This window comes from Humulus lupulus, chromosome 1, assembly GCF_963169125.1.
Source record: "Humulus lupulus chromosome 1, drHumLupu1.1, whole genome shotgun sequence".
Taxonomy (NCBI): Eukaryota; Viridiplantae; Streptophyta; class Magnoliopsida; order Rosales; family Cannabaceae; genus Humulus; species Humulus lupulus.
In genome coordinates this window covers 123,054,102-123,068,900 of record NC_084793.1, presented here as the reverse complement: position 1 = coordinate 123,068,900, position 14,799 = coordinate 123,054,102, and the positions used below count along the sequence as shown (strand labels likewise).

Genomic DNA, 14,799 nt, shown 5'->3' with positions numbered 1-14,799 from the left:
CTTTAGGTTGATAGCGAAAAAGGTAGTCAACATTTTTTGTGCTTTCATTGAGAGTTCGAAGAAATCATATAGAACATCTAAAACCATGGTAACCACTAAAAGAAATGTCACAGGCAACGTAGTCCCTCCTACTGGAGTTGAAGGAAGGGAAACCAGTCGACATCCACCTCAGGGCATGCCTGAGATGGTGGAGGAATATGATGAAGATGTCGAGTACAACAACAAAGATGAAGGTGGTGACCAGGAGTATTATGAGGAAGAATACCCTCAGACCATGGACGCGGAGGAGACACCAGAAGTGGTGGTGCTCCGTTAACAGGTGGCCACCCAACAGTAAAAGATTGATGCCCAAGAGGGTAACATTGCCGCCCTACAGGAGATGGTACTTGTGATGAAGGCCACTCTTGCAGCCCAAGGGCTATGAGTGGACCCCAATGGTAATGTACTAGTTGGGCACCCAACGGGCGTGCCACCTGCGCACCCTATTGGAGTGCCACCTGTTAATACAGCCAGAGTGCCCCCCGAGCACCCGAATGAAGAGGCGCGAGATCTACCAGTTGGAGTACCCACCAAGCATCCAGCTTGTGTTGGAACCCCAATGCCGCCACTGGAACATGCCAAAGGTTGTCAGCATCTGTGGAGCTCGGGGTGTTCCACCCCAATGCGCCAATACAGACCAAGCGTGGCATAGAGGTGGTGTTCCCTTGGCACCTCGCCAACCCCGTAGGAACAATGGTCCAGGGGTCCACCTAAGAAATGTCTCCATGAACTGAGAAGGTGGCATCAGTATCTCGGCAAATGATGAGAATATTGAGTTCGATGGAGAAACTGAGGTGGCTTGTCCCGAGGATAACAGAGCGTTCTGAGGTCAAGCTGACCTACGAGACAACCTTAATGCCTGGAGATGCAATAAGGTCAATGGGCGTGAGCCCACCAAGAAAGGTCTATCAGACCTACGGGATAACCTCAACACCCGAAGAAGGGATAAGCGACGTAGAGCGTCAACAGAGACTGCGACCCACTCCATGTGGAATGAGAGAGTCTGAAAAGGATCATGCTAGGAATGGCCAGACTCCAAGGCCATGACTCAGACTCAGAAGACAAAGAGGTGGAGCCATGCGCTCCCCACATTGTTGAAGCCCCCTTGTCGCAGGGCTTCAAGATGCCAACCATCCTGCCCTATGATGGCGGCTGGGACACCACTGACCACCTCTCTAAGTTCAACAGATTGATGTCGGTGCACCGCATCTTCGATGACACTAAATGTTACGTGTTCCCGATCACTCTAACAGAACCAACAAATGAGTGGTTCAAGAATCCAAGACCAGGATCTATTCAATCATGGCATCAATTGTCGTCTGCCTACCGAAGACAATTCATAGGAGCTCAGAAGGTGAGCTTCGAGGTCAATGCTTTGGACAACATAAAACAATGGCCCTTCAAGACCCTCTAGGCATACATCAAACGTGTCAAGGAGAAGACGGCGAGAACCAAGAGATTTGACAATGGCCATTACTTTATGGCCTTGCAGGCTGGCACCCATGCAGGTTCCCTGCTTTAGGATGACCTCTAATGGAGGGGATGCCGATGGCTCGACGACTTCATTTGTTGGGCACAAGAGTATATCAGCTGGGAGGATGCCCAGATTGGAGCATTTGGAGGACCCGTCACCTTCCCACTTCGACCACATCTGGCCCTTTGTCGTCAAGGATCTAGTATTCCCCTTACGCTCCATTCTAACAAGGCTTGGGGGGAGTCCAGCCTAGCCTCGGTGTCCCGCCCATAGGTTTTGGTGTCGTGCTGACCCCTGGATTCACTGTAGCCCTTACATAGTCTAGAGTGGCACCCACTAAATACAATGCTTTTCTACCTGCATTTAGTGTTGGAGTTGCTGCTCTGTCCCAGTCTGTTGCACTAAGTCGAACCCCCAGCAGTAGTAGACGAGGGGGCAAGGGCAAGGGCCAAAAGCCCAAGGGAAATGGAAACACACAGACCGAGCAGGGAACTACCTTTGGTGAGAAGTATGTCTCGTAGTACTTCAAGTATACCGACTTGGTATACTCCTGAGAGAATATCTTCTTGGCCACAAAACAACATGTTCACTATCGAAAGCCACAACCCATCCGGAGGGACAAGGAAAGGCAAGATCTAGGAAAGTTTTCTTATTTTCACAACAACATAGGGCACCACACCAATGAGTGTCGCTAGCTTAAGGATGAGATCAAAAATCTCATCAAGTTGGGACATCTCCACCAATATGCTAAGGGTGGAGCACGTCAGGCACAAATCCTCGCGGCTGGAGTGCCCGTGCCGCCTATTGTTCCGCAGATCCTAGCAATTGCTCTTGTGACGGCGCAGCATCCAGTGGTCCGAGGACTTCCCCCGGTGAACGGGCAAGTAGGAACCATCTCAGGAGGGCCCCACCTGGGGGGTACCTCCCGAGGCTCGCAGAACAGGTACGCGCGAGCTTTAAACCATGACGATGAGATAATGTCTTTGGCTCAATTTCCTGCCCAAATGCCCCGAATGACTAACCAAGTCATAACATTCTCTGAAGACGATGCTCGGAGAGTACACTTCCCGCACCACGACCTGTTGGTAATTGAGAGCCAAGTCTCCAACAAAATGGTGGTTCGAATTCTGGTGGATAATGGAAGTTTGGTGAACATCCTGTTTAAGTCAGCCTTCGAGAAAATAGGGCGGACCACTACAAATTTGTCCTTGTGCGCCTCAAATCTTTATGGATTCTTGAGAGAAGCCCTCATCCCGATGGGGTAGATAAATCTCTTTGTAACACTTGAAGAAGTGCCTCGCCATGCCTTCAAATACTGCACCTTTGTGGTGGTAGACTGTTCCTCAGCATATAACGCCATCCTGGGACGACCTGACCTAGTAGAGTTTGGAGTCATCACTTCCATCCGCCATATGTGCATGAAGTTCTCCACAGAGGCAGGGATTGGTACCGTTCGCAGAGACTAGAAGGAGGCAAGACAGTGTTACAATGTGTCTCTCAAAAACCCAGTGCTGGTGGTGGAGGCAACAGTCCCCGAGGAATTGGAAGTATAGGAAGTCCAGGAGACCAGGCCCGATGAATTGGACCCGAGGGTTCAAGAGGAAAGGGTCATTGAACCAATAGAGGATGTGGAGGAGGTAGTTCTTGATACCTCCACCCCAATAGAAAGGTAAAAGTTGGGGGAAGCTTGAAGACAGAAGTCCGAGAAGCATTGGTGGACGTCCTCCGAGAAAACCAAGACCTATTCGCATGGTCGAATTCCGAAATAATTGACATTGATCCAAACATCATCTGCCACGCCTTAAATGTCGATCCCAACTTTGCTCCCGTCCAAAAAAAGCAAAGGGCGTTTGATCAAACTCGGAAAGAGGCTCCCAAGGCCGAGGTGGACAAACTCTACACCAACGGATTTATCCGAGAAGCCCAATGTAACGACCCAAATTACTAATAGGGCTTAAGGGCCTTGATTAGTGTGTCGGGAGGGCATAATTGGATTATGTGTGATTTAAATGATTAAATGCATGATTATTTGATAAGCATGCTTATATGATTATTTGGATATATGAGTTGCATGATTATGTGTATTAGTATGCATGTAGGCCCTGATTAGATTATAAGGGCATATTCGTAATTTTGGTTAGTTGAGGGCATAAATGTATTATTTGTGATAAATTGTCAAGACCACATTATTATGTGGATATATTTGCAGCTTGTGACTCGAGGCGATCCTAGTGAGCGGTTTAGTGGAAAAGTCACGGTGGGGATTTATACACAACTCAGGGGAGCCTACGGTATTTCTGGGAATTTGGGAAATATATTGGAGGCTATTTGATATTGAGGAAAATAAATGGTGATTAGTTAGGTGTTGGGATGTAAGCGGTAATTATTAGGGACACTCGAGGAGTTAGCGGGAATTGGAAACAAATGACCAAAATGCCCTTAGAATGACTTAAAGGCTTGGTTATGTTTGGGAGAGCAATATGGTCTTTTGGTGTTTAGAAAGGGATAAGTATTAATCTTCCTTTTTACACTTAGTGGGATTTGTAGAATATAGAGGAAACTGGAGGAAAAAGGAAGAAAGAAGGAAAAAAAGAATACATAAGCTAACCCCCTTTCTCTCTCACTCGATTTCTTCTCCCTGCACCATTTCTTGAGAATTTTTGGAGCTGTAATTTAGAGGAGGCTTAGGCTAAGGCTTGGAACTTGGGTCCTTGGTGAAGTTAGGAAGTTCTGTTGGAATAAGTTCAATTAAGGTAAGGTTTCTAGTCTATTTTATGGGATTGCTAAACTCTGTTGTGTTGAGCCTTGAATCTGAACATTAGATGGGAATTCAAGGTATTGAGCTTTGGGAACTGAGGAGCTAAGGACTGGAATGATACTAAGGGCAACTTAGGTTTGGACTCTCCATTAAAGGTAAGGATTTCTGGGTTTGGTCATTTTGAATTGCTAGGTAGTTTCTGGTTTTCTGATAAGTTCTTGAGTTCAATTCTTGATTTCTTTGTTTGATGGTGCATGTGGCTAAGTTTTATATTGTTGGGTTATGTGGGATGAGATGTAGGGGATGGTAGGCTCAATTTTGTGTGTGGTTGAGGTTTGGAGAGGTTTTAGGGAGTTTTCGCTCGAGGAAATTCGAAGGAGAAAACTCAGAGAGCTGAAACTGATGTAAGTAGCGCTGTAGCACTAGCCTTAGGGCGCTACAGCACTATGCTGGTTTTCAGGGGGGCTTTTGGCTCTACTTGTAGCGCTGTAGCGCTACCCTACCTTCAGAAGTGGATTTTTGGGTAATTTCTTAGGGTTTTTTTGCCCAGGGGCTCGAGGTTTGATTCCACCACCCCGTTTGGTGGAATTAGGGCTTCCCGAGGGCTCGGGATTGGTCCCGAGGTTAGGTTATGGAATTGAAGTTTAGTGATGGTTCTAATATGTGGCTGTGACTAGGTGTAAGCTAGGGCTCGGACGGGATCGCGCTTGAAGGTCGATTTCACTAGTCAAAGCTATCAGAATCGAAGGTAAGAAACTACACCCGGTTATGTGAATATGTTGGGACTAAGAGCTCCCTATATTTGTATGCAATGTCATGAGATGGTATTATGCCATGGGGACATGTGATAAATGGCCTAAGAGTGTCGGAATCAATATTTGCGCACAGGGCACGGCTCGACCACTGGTAGCTGAGGTTAAATACATAATCATTGAGCTCGGCCTAAGCGAGCAGGAGTCAGTGGGGTAATCAGAGGGTACGACCTAAGGGTGTCGACCCTGGACTTTGGTGTGATATGTTTATTGTTGTCTAAACTATTGAGTGTGGCGAGCTTGTTATTTGAATAACTGATTGTTGGCTTGTAGATTGAAATCACTGTTTATGTGAGTTGAATGACTTGTGTATAACTGATTGACGATTCGTAAATTGTCTATGCTATGTATTATAGTTTTCTTGATGGGCCTCGGCTCACGGGTGCTATGTGGTGTAGGTAAAGGCAAGAGCAAGGTGGACCAGTCCTGAGTTGGAGAGCTTTGAGGCTGGATGTACATAGTCAGTTGATCAGCTGCCACAGCCGAGGAGTGGTACAGGATGGGAGAAGCCTAAATGTCTGTTTTTCCCTTAGAGTGGCCAGTACATATTTATAACCTGGAATTTTTGTAAACTGTCTTTTAAACTCTATTTCTTTTGGGATCCCATGTACGAAATGTTTATTTAAATGAAATGTATCTTTTATGACCAAAATCTTTTAACCCTAGTTCAATTATGGTTTCAGTAACACGTTTCTAACTAATTGACTTGATTAACAAGTCTTTCACCTTGATAAACACACAGTGTAACGGTCTTGGCTACCCAGGACGTTACACCCAATACCTAGGTGGATATCCAATCCTGTTCTTGTACCAAAGCCAAATGGCACCCGGAGGGCATGCATCGATTTCTCGGACCTGAACAAGACTTTTTCGAAAGACTCCTTTCTGCTCCCTAAGATAGATCAGATGGTCGATGCCACCTCTGGCTACGATCTGTTATCGTTCATGGATGCATGCTCAGGTTATAACCAGATATCCATGCACGCCGCGGACCAGGAGCATACTAGTTTTCGAACAGATAAGGGTGTCTACTCTTACATTTTGATGCCTTTCAGATTGAAGAATGCTGGTGCCCCCTACCAAAGACTAGTAAACTGGATGTTCAAGAACTAGCTGGGACGAAACATGGAAGTTTACATGGACGACATGCTGGTCAAATCTAGGACAGCTCCCGACCATGTGGGCGACTTGGCGAAGGTTTTCTTAGTGCTCTGCCGGTTTGGAATGAAATTAAATCCACAAAAGTGCACATTTCGGGTTGCCTCCAGAAAGTTCCTAGGTTTCATTGTTAGTTCTCGAGGAATTGAGGCAAACCCCGAGAAGATCAAGGCCCTAATCAAAATGTTGTCTCCTCGAAAGCATAAAGACTTTCAAAGCTTGACAAGGAGGATCGCAGCTTTGAGTCATTTTGTCTCCAAGGCAATAGACAAGTGCATCCCTTTCTTTAATGTGCTCTGAGGAAGTCAGAAATTCAAATGGTCAGAAGAGTTCGAACAGACATTCCAGCAGCTCAAGGTGCACATGGAAAATCCTTTGATTCTGTCTAAGCCCGTAGACGGGGAACCCCTCCTGCTCTATATGGCTATCTCGGAGAATGCTATCAGTGCTGCCTTGGTACAGGAGGAAGGTCATGTTCAGCACCCCGTCTATTACGTTAGGAAAAGACTCCTTGGCATAGACTCTAGGTACCTGCTAATGGAGAAGTTAACTTTTTGTCTAACAGTGGCTTCTCAAAAACTAATACCCTACTTCCAAGCGCATCAAAGTAAGGTCCTCACAAACTATCTCCTCAAGCAAGTCCTTCAAAAGCCAGAGTCATCAGGAAGACTTTTGAAATGGTAGGTGGAGTTAAGTCAGTTCGTCATCACATACCATTCGAGGACTACTATAAAAGGTCAGGCACTGGCCGATTTCATCGCCGAGTGTACAGGGAATCATGAGAAGCTTGAAGGTGTCCCAGTGGTCAGACTAGCTTAGAAGTTGTTTGTGGACGGGTCTTCAAACAAAAATGGTGCTAGAGCTGGACTCATTTTGGTTTCCCCCAAAGGGCATAGAGTGCATAACGCACTTCGTTTTGGGTCCAACACCTTTAACAATGAAGCGGAATACGAAAACTTAATCGCTGGTCTTCGAGTGGCACTCAAAGCCGAGGGACTCGAGATTTTTAGTGATTCTCAACTCGTAGTGAACCAAGTGCTCAGAGAGTATTAGGCTCGGGGAACCAAATGGCAGCGTATCTTGCAAAGGCTCAAGAAATGTTGCATAACTTCAGAAGATTCACTATTTAGCAGGTGCCGCGAGAGTAGAATTCCAATGCTGACGCCATGGCTAAGTTGGCTACTATTAAAGATGCTGAGTTGATCAATGTGGTCGCCATTGACTACTTGGCTGCTTCAAGCATCTCAGCTCCTGACGAGGTGGAATCTATACAATCCAAGATGGCTGGATGAAGCCAATAATAAAATATCTTGTCTCAAGGGAGCTACCTCAAGATAAGAAGGCGACTTGGAAGCTGCTCTATCAGGCACCTTGGTACGTAATCATGGATGATAAGTTATATCGGTGTGGTTATTCCTTGCCTTTGCTTCGATGTGTATCCAAGTAAGAAGCCAGTCTAATACTCCGAGAGGTACACGAGGGCTTTTACGGGGACCACGCTGGGGAGCAAAGTCTTCCCAAAAAGATTTTGAGGCAAGGATACTTTTGTCCCACCATGAATGGAGATGCGATGGATTATGTCAAGAAGAGCGAAAAGTGTCAGCGTTTCACTAACATCGCCTGAGCACCTCCAAATGAGCTTATGTAGATGACCAGCCCATGACCTTTCATTGTTTGGGGTATCGAACTTATCAGGTCCCTGCCTATAGGAAAGGGAGGGCTGAAATATGTCGTAGTGGTCCTTGACTTCTTAACGAAGTGGATCGAGGCCGAACCACTCGCAACAATCACCTCTAAAAATTCCTTGGACTTCGTCATTAAAAACATCGTTTGTCGATACGGGATCCCGAGGAAGACAGTCTCCGACAATGGGCTGCAGTTCGATAGTGAAGTATTGATGGACTTCTGTAAACAACATGGAGTTATCAAGAGCTTCTCCTTCATGGCTCATCCACATGTAAACGACCAAGTGGGACGTACAAATTTGCCTGACTAAGTGGGGAGTTGATTCCCCACGCCTGGAATGTCGAACATCTTCGTCGGTATTACCCATAGTATGAGCAGGGAACCTTGTTAATTTTTGTAGTATCCCTTGTAGTCTTCGGGCACATTTAATGGAAATCGTGTATATAAAACACAATAAGAAAGTACTTTATATTCTAATTATACTTCTTAGTTTCCTTTATACTGTTAAGGCTATGTGTAAGAGCACTCGCTCGCTAGCCTGAACAAGTGAATGCATACTTCTCCAATCACTTGAGGGGCATGGAGTTAGGGCAGCGTCACGACTTGCAGGGAGTGACTGAGGAAACTAAGCTTGTCAAGAGGAATAAGCCTAGTGTCACCACCACTAGTATAGAAAAACCTAAGAAACTAATCAAGTCTAGACTAGGAGACTAAGCTTGTTCCAAGAAAAATAGGGCTTAGCACCTGGAAACTAAAAAGAATCTTAGTAGCGCGAGAATAGACTTTTTTTATTTCCAGTGGACATCAAGCCCGAGGAGCTCTGACCAAGTCCCTTGATCTCGAGATGCGAAAGGGAGGCTGAGTCCAGTATACTCGGTCTAGAGCACGTGGGCTATGTCTCCTCCCAAGGAATTTGAGCCTGAGGAGCTCTGATCAAGCCCATGGTGTTCCAATGAGCACCAAGTTACTGACTTAAGTGCTAATACAAACAAGTAGGGGGAGGTTAGACCGGGGAACTAAACTAGACGACAAGTGTAGTGCCCTTAAGGTCAAAACCCTAAATAACTTAAACCTGGAGAAAACTTAGCATAAAAAGTCTAGCAACGTGAACTTAGGGGTTCAAGTTACCTCCCGAGGACAGCGCGCGCCCAAGAATTAATAAACAAATCCTAATCTTCGAGATGAGAACGGACGCCCGAGTCGCTTGTACTCAGGCATAGATTGAAGACGCCAGACTTCCAAGTCAATACTTTGCGGGACCCTAACGCTAAAACCTCGGTCAACGCGAGTGGACTCAAGGTCACCTCCCGTGGACATCGCGCCCAAGAGGTCTCGACCGAGTCATAGTCTTGACATGTTGTCGGGATCCGAGCTAAATACTTAAAAGAATAGACCCTAAAAGTAACCCCTAGTAGTGCTAGTATGGATTAAAATCACCTCCCGAGGACATCGAGCCCAAGGAGTTGTGAGATGATCTTGAAAGGCCAATAGAAGCCCTAAGATATACACTCGGGGGGCAAAACTAAAGACCATAACTGACCTTCTTGGTATTGCATGCTCCGGGGGTAGGTGGTTGATATGCAAGAACTCTTGAAAGCCCGAGTCTTTGGACTACGGAGACATAGGAGGATGACAAGTTAATTTGAGGACTTCGAGCCTACGAGAGACACTAAACGTTGGAATCACCTACAAAACGGTTAGAGATCTTGTTCTTGTGGCAGTCATGTTACGTTAAATTTATAGAAAAAAATAAAATATTTAAAACGGTTTGAGTTCTTGTTCTCGTGGTAGTGATGTTATGTTGAATTTACAGAACCAAATCAAATATTTAAAAGGGTTTGAGTTCTTGTCCTTGCGGCAGTCATGTTACATTGAATTTACAGAATCAAGTAAAATATTTAAAATGGTTTGATTTCCTATTCTCACTGCAGTCATGTTACGTTGAATTTACATAACCAAATCAAATATTTAAAACGGTCTGAGTTCTTGTTCTTGTGGCAATCATCTTACGTTGAATTTATAGAACCAATTCAAGTGTTTAAAACGATTTGAGTGCTTATTCTCGTAGCTGCTAGGTTACGTTGAACTTATAGAACCAAACAAAGTAAAACATGACTTAGGGTTCCTCTTCTCGTGAATGTAATGTTACGACGAACTAAAATAATCAAAGGAGTTTAAAAGTAGTGCAGGCTGTCATTACATTAAATAGTTACAACTCTGCTCAGGGGCTCGAGCATTGTTTGTCTATACGCCAATAAACTATGGCACGCAGGCCTACTCGGTTTAAAAAGAAAAAATTCTAGAAAGGAAAAAAGTTTATGTTTACAACATTTGGTACTTTGTATTTTGAAATCGTACATATTTGGTACTCTAAACTCAAATTTAATTGATAAAAATTTTCCAATTTAATTAAATTTATCTGAGTTATGTGTTCCAAATTAAAAAATAATTACTTAATTACATATAAGTGATGACAGTTTGGTCATATCTATAAAGTTTTATTTATCAAATCCGAGTTTAATGTATCAAATGTGTATGATTTTAAAATATAAGGTAACATATGAACATTATTGAAAAAATAGGGTACAAAAACTATACTTTGCAAAAAATGCAAATACATTATACCAAATGAGTAAATTCCCTAATATTATTGATACCATAATGACATTAGCAAGTATGAGCAATATCCCCATAATCTCCAATTACATTCAAAGACCTCTTATCTTCTCTTAATTTTTAAACTCTTTTTTTATTATTATTATTATTTCGTGGTTGGAAGTGACACTCATTTTGTAAGATGTAAAGATTTCAAACAGTAAAAGATTTAGAGCAAATAACAAGAACTTATTATAGAATATTCCTTCCAACTTCTCATTAACAAATTCATATGATTCAACTGTGTATACCTACTCATATTTGTTCCACTCATGTTTTTTTCTTTCTTTTTTCTTCTGTGATTAGAAATGTGGCTTCTTATCCCATTGAAACAATATGTGGCTTCTTTACTACAAATAGACACAAGTCCCGAAACCACACCAGTATTTCTTAGATTTCGCTATCATCTCTCAAGATAATCCAATATCATAATCAGAAAATTTGGATTTCATTCATTGCTTTTGAAAGGCATCCCCATTGTTCCTCTCAGATTCTTCTCAGCTCTACCAAGTTTCTTACCCCAAACTAAAAAAATCAAATTTTTATTTGCACTTGTTAGTTTCAAAAAATAGCTTTCTCTACAAGATCAAAGACCCTACAAAATAAGATCAAAAGTACTTACTGTATGCTTTCGACATTTTCCTATTGTGTTGTAACAGAATTTTGGCCATCAAGATTGTTATTATCAAGGAATCTGTTGAGCAAATCAAAGGAACCAAATTAGTTGTCTGAGAAGCTGAAAGATTTGCAGTGTCATAAAATTAGACTAACATCTCACGAAGATGTGGAAGTTGACCCAACGACTTAGGAACCGGTCCTTCAAACTGGTTGTTCTCCAAATGCCTGTAACAAAATAACCAAATAAAAAGTGTAAAGTGCTGAGAATAAGAACTTAAGTAATGATCAACAAAGAAAACAAAAAATCAAGTTTCACAAGAGATATACAAACTCCTCAAGTCCTTTAGTGACCACATTTCTGGAATGGTGCCCGAGAGTTTGTTACCCCCAAGCCATCTGTAATCACGTCATTATTACAATGAACATACCTCATTTAGTAATAATGATACATAATGACATCAGGCATAAATAATAATGGTGTCATCACTTACATATGATTGAGTGCGGTTAAATTTGCTATGGTTGGAGGCAGAGTTCCAGACAGTCCCTTGGTGGTTAAATTCCTTCACATTACAAAAAAAATACATGTACATTTCGTCAGAGTAAGAAATACAATCTCTAGAATAACCTTTTTAGTTTAATATACTATTAAATGTTATAAATCATTTTGGACAGGTTGAGAATCTGAGTACTAACAAAGCAACAACTCGAGTAAATTTCCCTTGAGAACATGTAACCCCAGTCCATGAATTCTCCTTAGGCAAGCAAGGATCGCCACTCCAATCTGGGGGCGGATTGTTAAGGTGTGTTGCCAAATCCATCATTGCCACCACTAGCAATTAAACACCAAAAACAGATTACTCGTTAAGCCAAACAAACAAAGGAGATTTTTCTTAAAGGAAATTATGAAAAAAATGAGTTTGTTTATAAACTACCATCTTTAGAGAGGGTCTTTCCACCAAGGGGCAGAATCTGCAGGACTTCACCAGCATTGATCACGGGTCCAACAGGCATTTCATTACCAGGAATCAAGATGATCTCGGTCTGACCAGATAGTGGCCACAGAGAGGAATAGACCGTCACACCTCTGGTCGTAACATTAAGACTACCATAGAATTTTTTGCCATTTACTAAGACATCAAAGACTCTCCAGCTATATGGGCTTGGCGTCCTGTTGTCCTGGAAGTAAAGGGCAACGTAGTAGTCAGCAGTGGATAGTGACATTTGTGGCCACTGGATTTGCAGCCTCTTTCCTCGACTGGTTGTAATGGCGTTCTGGAATACTTTTGCAGGTGGGACATTCCAGAATTCTGAAGGGTTCACTTTGTAGTGGCTAATCACGACGGGATTTAGGCCCTTGAAGGGTTGCCATATCCGGTTGAATTTGTCATCTGGAAAGCTAGGTTCATGTTTATACATACCCTACATCAGAGTCTTCTCGAATATCCTTAACAACTCAATTGAAAAGGACAATTAATGAGAGAGAGGTTAACCGGTACCTAATTACCAGTATCAAAACCTCAAAATCTTAGCATTATTTCCTAATCTAAGTTCTTCTATCTAGACCAAGTTTTCTTAATCTAGAAACGACCAACGGCTCTACATAACAAAGCATAAGAAGAAGTAATAAGAATCTGTTCACAAAGTTTTCCTACCCAATGAAAACTATACAAGCCCCATAGGAATATGAGTCGACTAGTTTCCCTTACCCAATAGGATGATTTTCACCGAAGCTACACCTGGCCACGGTACTGAGCGCGTACTTGTTAAAATTCGTGGTATTATACAGCGAGTCATCCAAGTACTCCACCTCTAAAGCCGAGATGAATGGGCTCGACATCGTTTCCGGGTTTCTAGCAAGGCAGACACTGAGCGTCTTCGCCATGGCCAAAACGATAATCTCGTAGAAGGAGCTAAGCCCATTGGCGTAGTCCTCGGTCGTTTCAACGACACCCCATTGGGTGCCGTCGACGATCTGATCGAACACCGGCGGCTTATTCCCACCGTCGAATCCTCCATAGTAATAGGTCGTCTTCAAAAGGTACTTGGCGCCTTTGATCACCGGAATCGAGTAGCAGAATTTGCGGGCAGAGGTGTCTGGGAAGTAGCGAAGAGTGGAGAGAATCGATACCAGGTCCTTCTGTTTGAGCTTGGTGATATTCCCGGCGGAGGTAAAGCCTTCGTCGGTCACGTATCTCAAGCCATTCACGGTGACTCCGCCACCCGAAGATTGATCAGCGCCACAATCTAAGAGATAACCTGTTTGTAGAATGCATATTAAGGTACTGGGTTAGCCATGAAAAAAGCATTAGAATCGTGCCCAGAATAATAAAAAAAAAAAAAAAATCAAATAGTGGGTTAGAAAGCAAACACTTATAGGAGACGAAGAGGAAGAAAAATTGGAATCCACAATTAAAATCATGAATTTATATATATATATATATATTTGATATGGACAGCAGATAGAAATTATTAGGATAATATATGTTAAAGGTACCTGTTGGGCCTGTTTGAGAGAGAGCGAGGAGGAAAGGAACGGTGACAAGCATAAAGAGAAAGACGGAGAGAGACATTATTTGAAGTAGGGATTACCCAAATTCTCCTTTTTGGGCATAGGAAGGCCAGAAAATAATTGAACTGGGATTAGGTTTGGTTTCTTTGGCACCAGAAAAGAGAAAGACACGTCGAGGGATATGCAATGCATGAACGTATAAATGGAATTGACAGGTATCCCGTGAACAAGCTTGACGTGGTCATCATATATATTTTTGTCTTTCCCATCTTTGAAACTACTATTGGTTAACATTTCTTATTCAACTATTAATGATATTAGATTAAAATAATTATTATTTTTACACAGAAATTTTGACAACAGCCAAATTTTATCCTCTTTAATAATAAAAATTAAAAATATCTATTTTTCTATTATTTCTTAAAAACAATTAAGAAAAATTATTATAAAAAATTCAATAATAAACTAAAATTATTTAAAATTCCTTTTAAATACATTTATGTTTTAAAAGAAAAACTAAATTGTTACAATTAAAAAAACATATTCATTTCTACTTTATTAATGGTATGAGAGTCAGACTTCATCCTATCCTACTGACGAATCTTTATTTCAGATCATGACAAATGAAACCCCATCTACAAGTTCTAGTACTCCTATAATGCCACCCTTGTCACTTACGTCTTCTGCATCTTCCACAAGTCCACAACCAACAAACTTGATTTTTTTTATGAACTATCATATGTTCCTGAAGAAAAAGATTACCAATAATAACCTTCTTTTGATTAACCAATACCACACTACAAAAAATGTTAATATTAGGGGCTGACCCATTGGAGGCGGACCTAAATCCACCTCTAATAAGAGTGATGTTAGCGGCGGACCCATGAGTTCGTCGTTAATAAAGTTTTTTTATTTTTTATATTTAAAAAAAGCATTAGCGGCGAACCATGAACTATTAGAGGCGGAGGGTCCGCCGCTAATATAGAAGAGGGAGAGTGCGGGAATTTTCCCGGGTTCCAATTTGAATCGATATTAGCGGTGGACTGTCCGCCGCTCATACATAATAGCAGTGGGTCCAACACATTAT

General features: G+C 42.5%; 1 protein-coding gene across 2 annotated transcripts; it reads right to left on the bottom strand.

Annotated features, from left to right (window-relative positions):
• Positions 1-10,750: 10,750 nt before the first annotated feature.
• LOC133797473 (probable LRR receptor-like serine/threonine-protein kinase At1g51810) lies at positions 10,751-13,866 on the bottom strand. 2 transcript variants are annotated; one of them, XM_062235383.1, is made up of 9 exons: positions 13,698-13,866; positions 12,910-13,459; positions 12,136-12,599; positions 11,897-12,032; positions 11,692-11,763; positions 11,528-11,596; positions 11,354-11,425; positions 11,205-11,276; positions 10,751-11,107 (listed from the first exon to the last, which is right to left on the bottom strand). In XM_062235383.1, the coding sequence occupies exons 1-8, from the start codon at positions 13,771-13,773 to the stop codon at positions 11,225-11,227; spliced, it is 1,491 nt and encodes a 496-aa protein (XP_062091367.1). In that variant the 5' UTR covers positions 13,774-13,866; the 3' UTR covers positions 10,751-11,107; positions 11,205-11,224. The 2 variants fall into 2 exon arrangements, with proteins under 2 accessions (XP_062091367.1, XP_062091375.1); XM_062235391.1 differs by lacking the exon at positions 11,528-11,596.
• Between the last annotated feature and the right edge of the window lie 933 nt (positions 13,867-14,799).

Excerpts from the sequence above, each read along its gene's own strand:
- LOC133797473 (XM_062235383.1), bottom strand. The coding sequence starts at position 13,773 with ATGTCTCTCTCCGTCTTTCTCTTTATGCTTGTCACCGTTCCTTTCCTC. Across the intron at positions 12,600-12,909 it reads GGTGAAAATCATCCTATTGG|CTTTCCAGATGACAAATTCA; the intron begins GTAAGGGAAACT and ends ACATGAACCTAG. Across the intron at positions 11,277-11,353 it reads CTTCCACATCTTCGTGAGAT|ATTCCTTGATAATAACAATC; the intron begins GTTAGTCTAATT and ends TTTGCTCAACAG.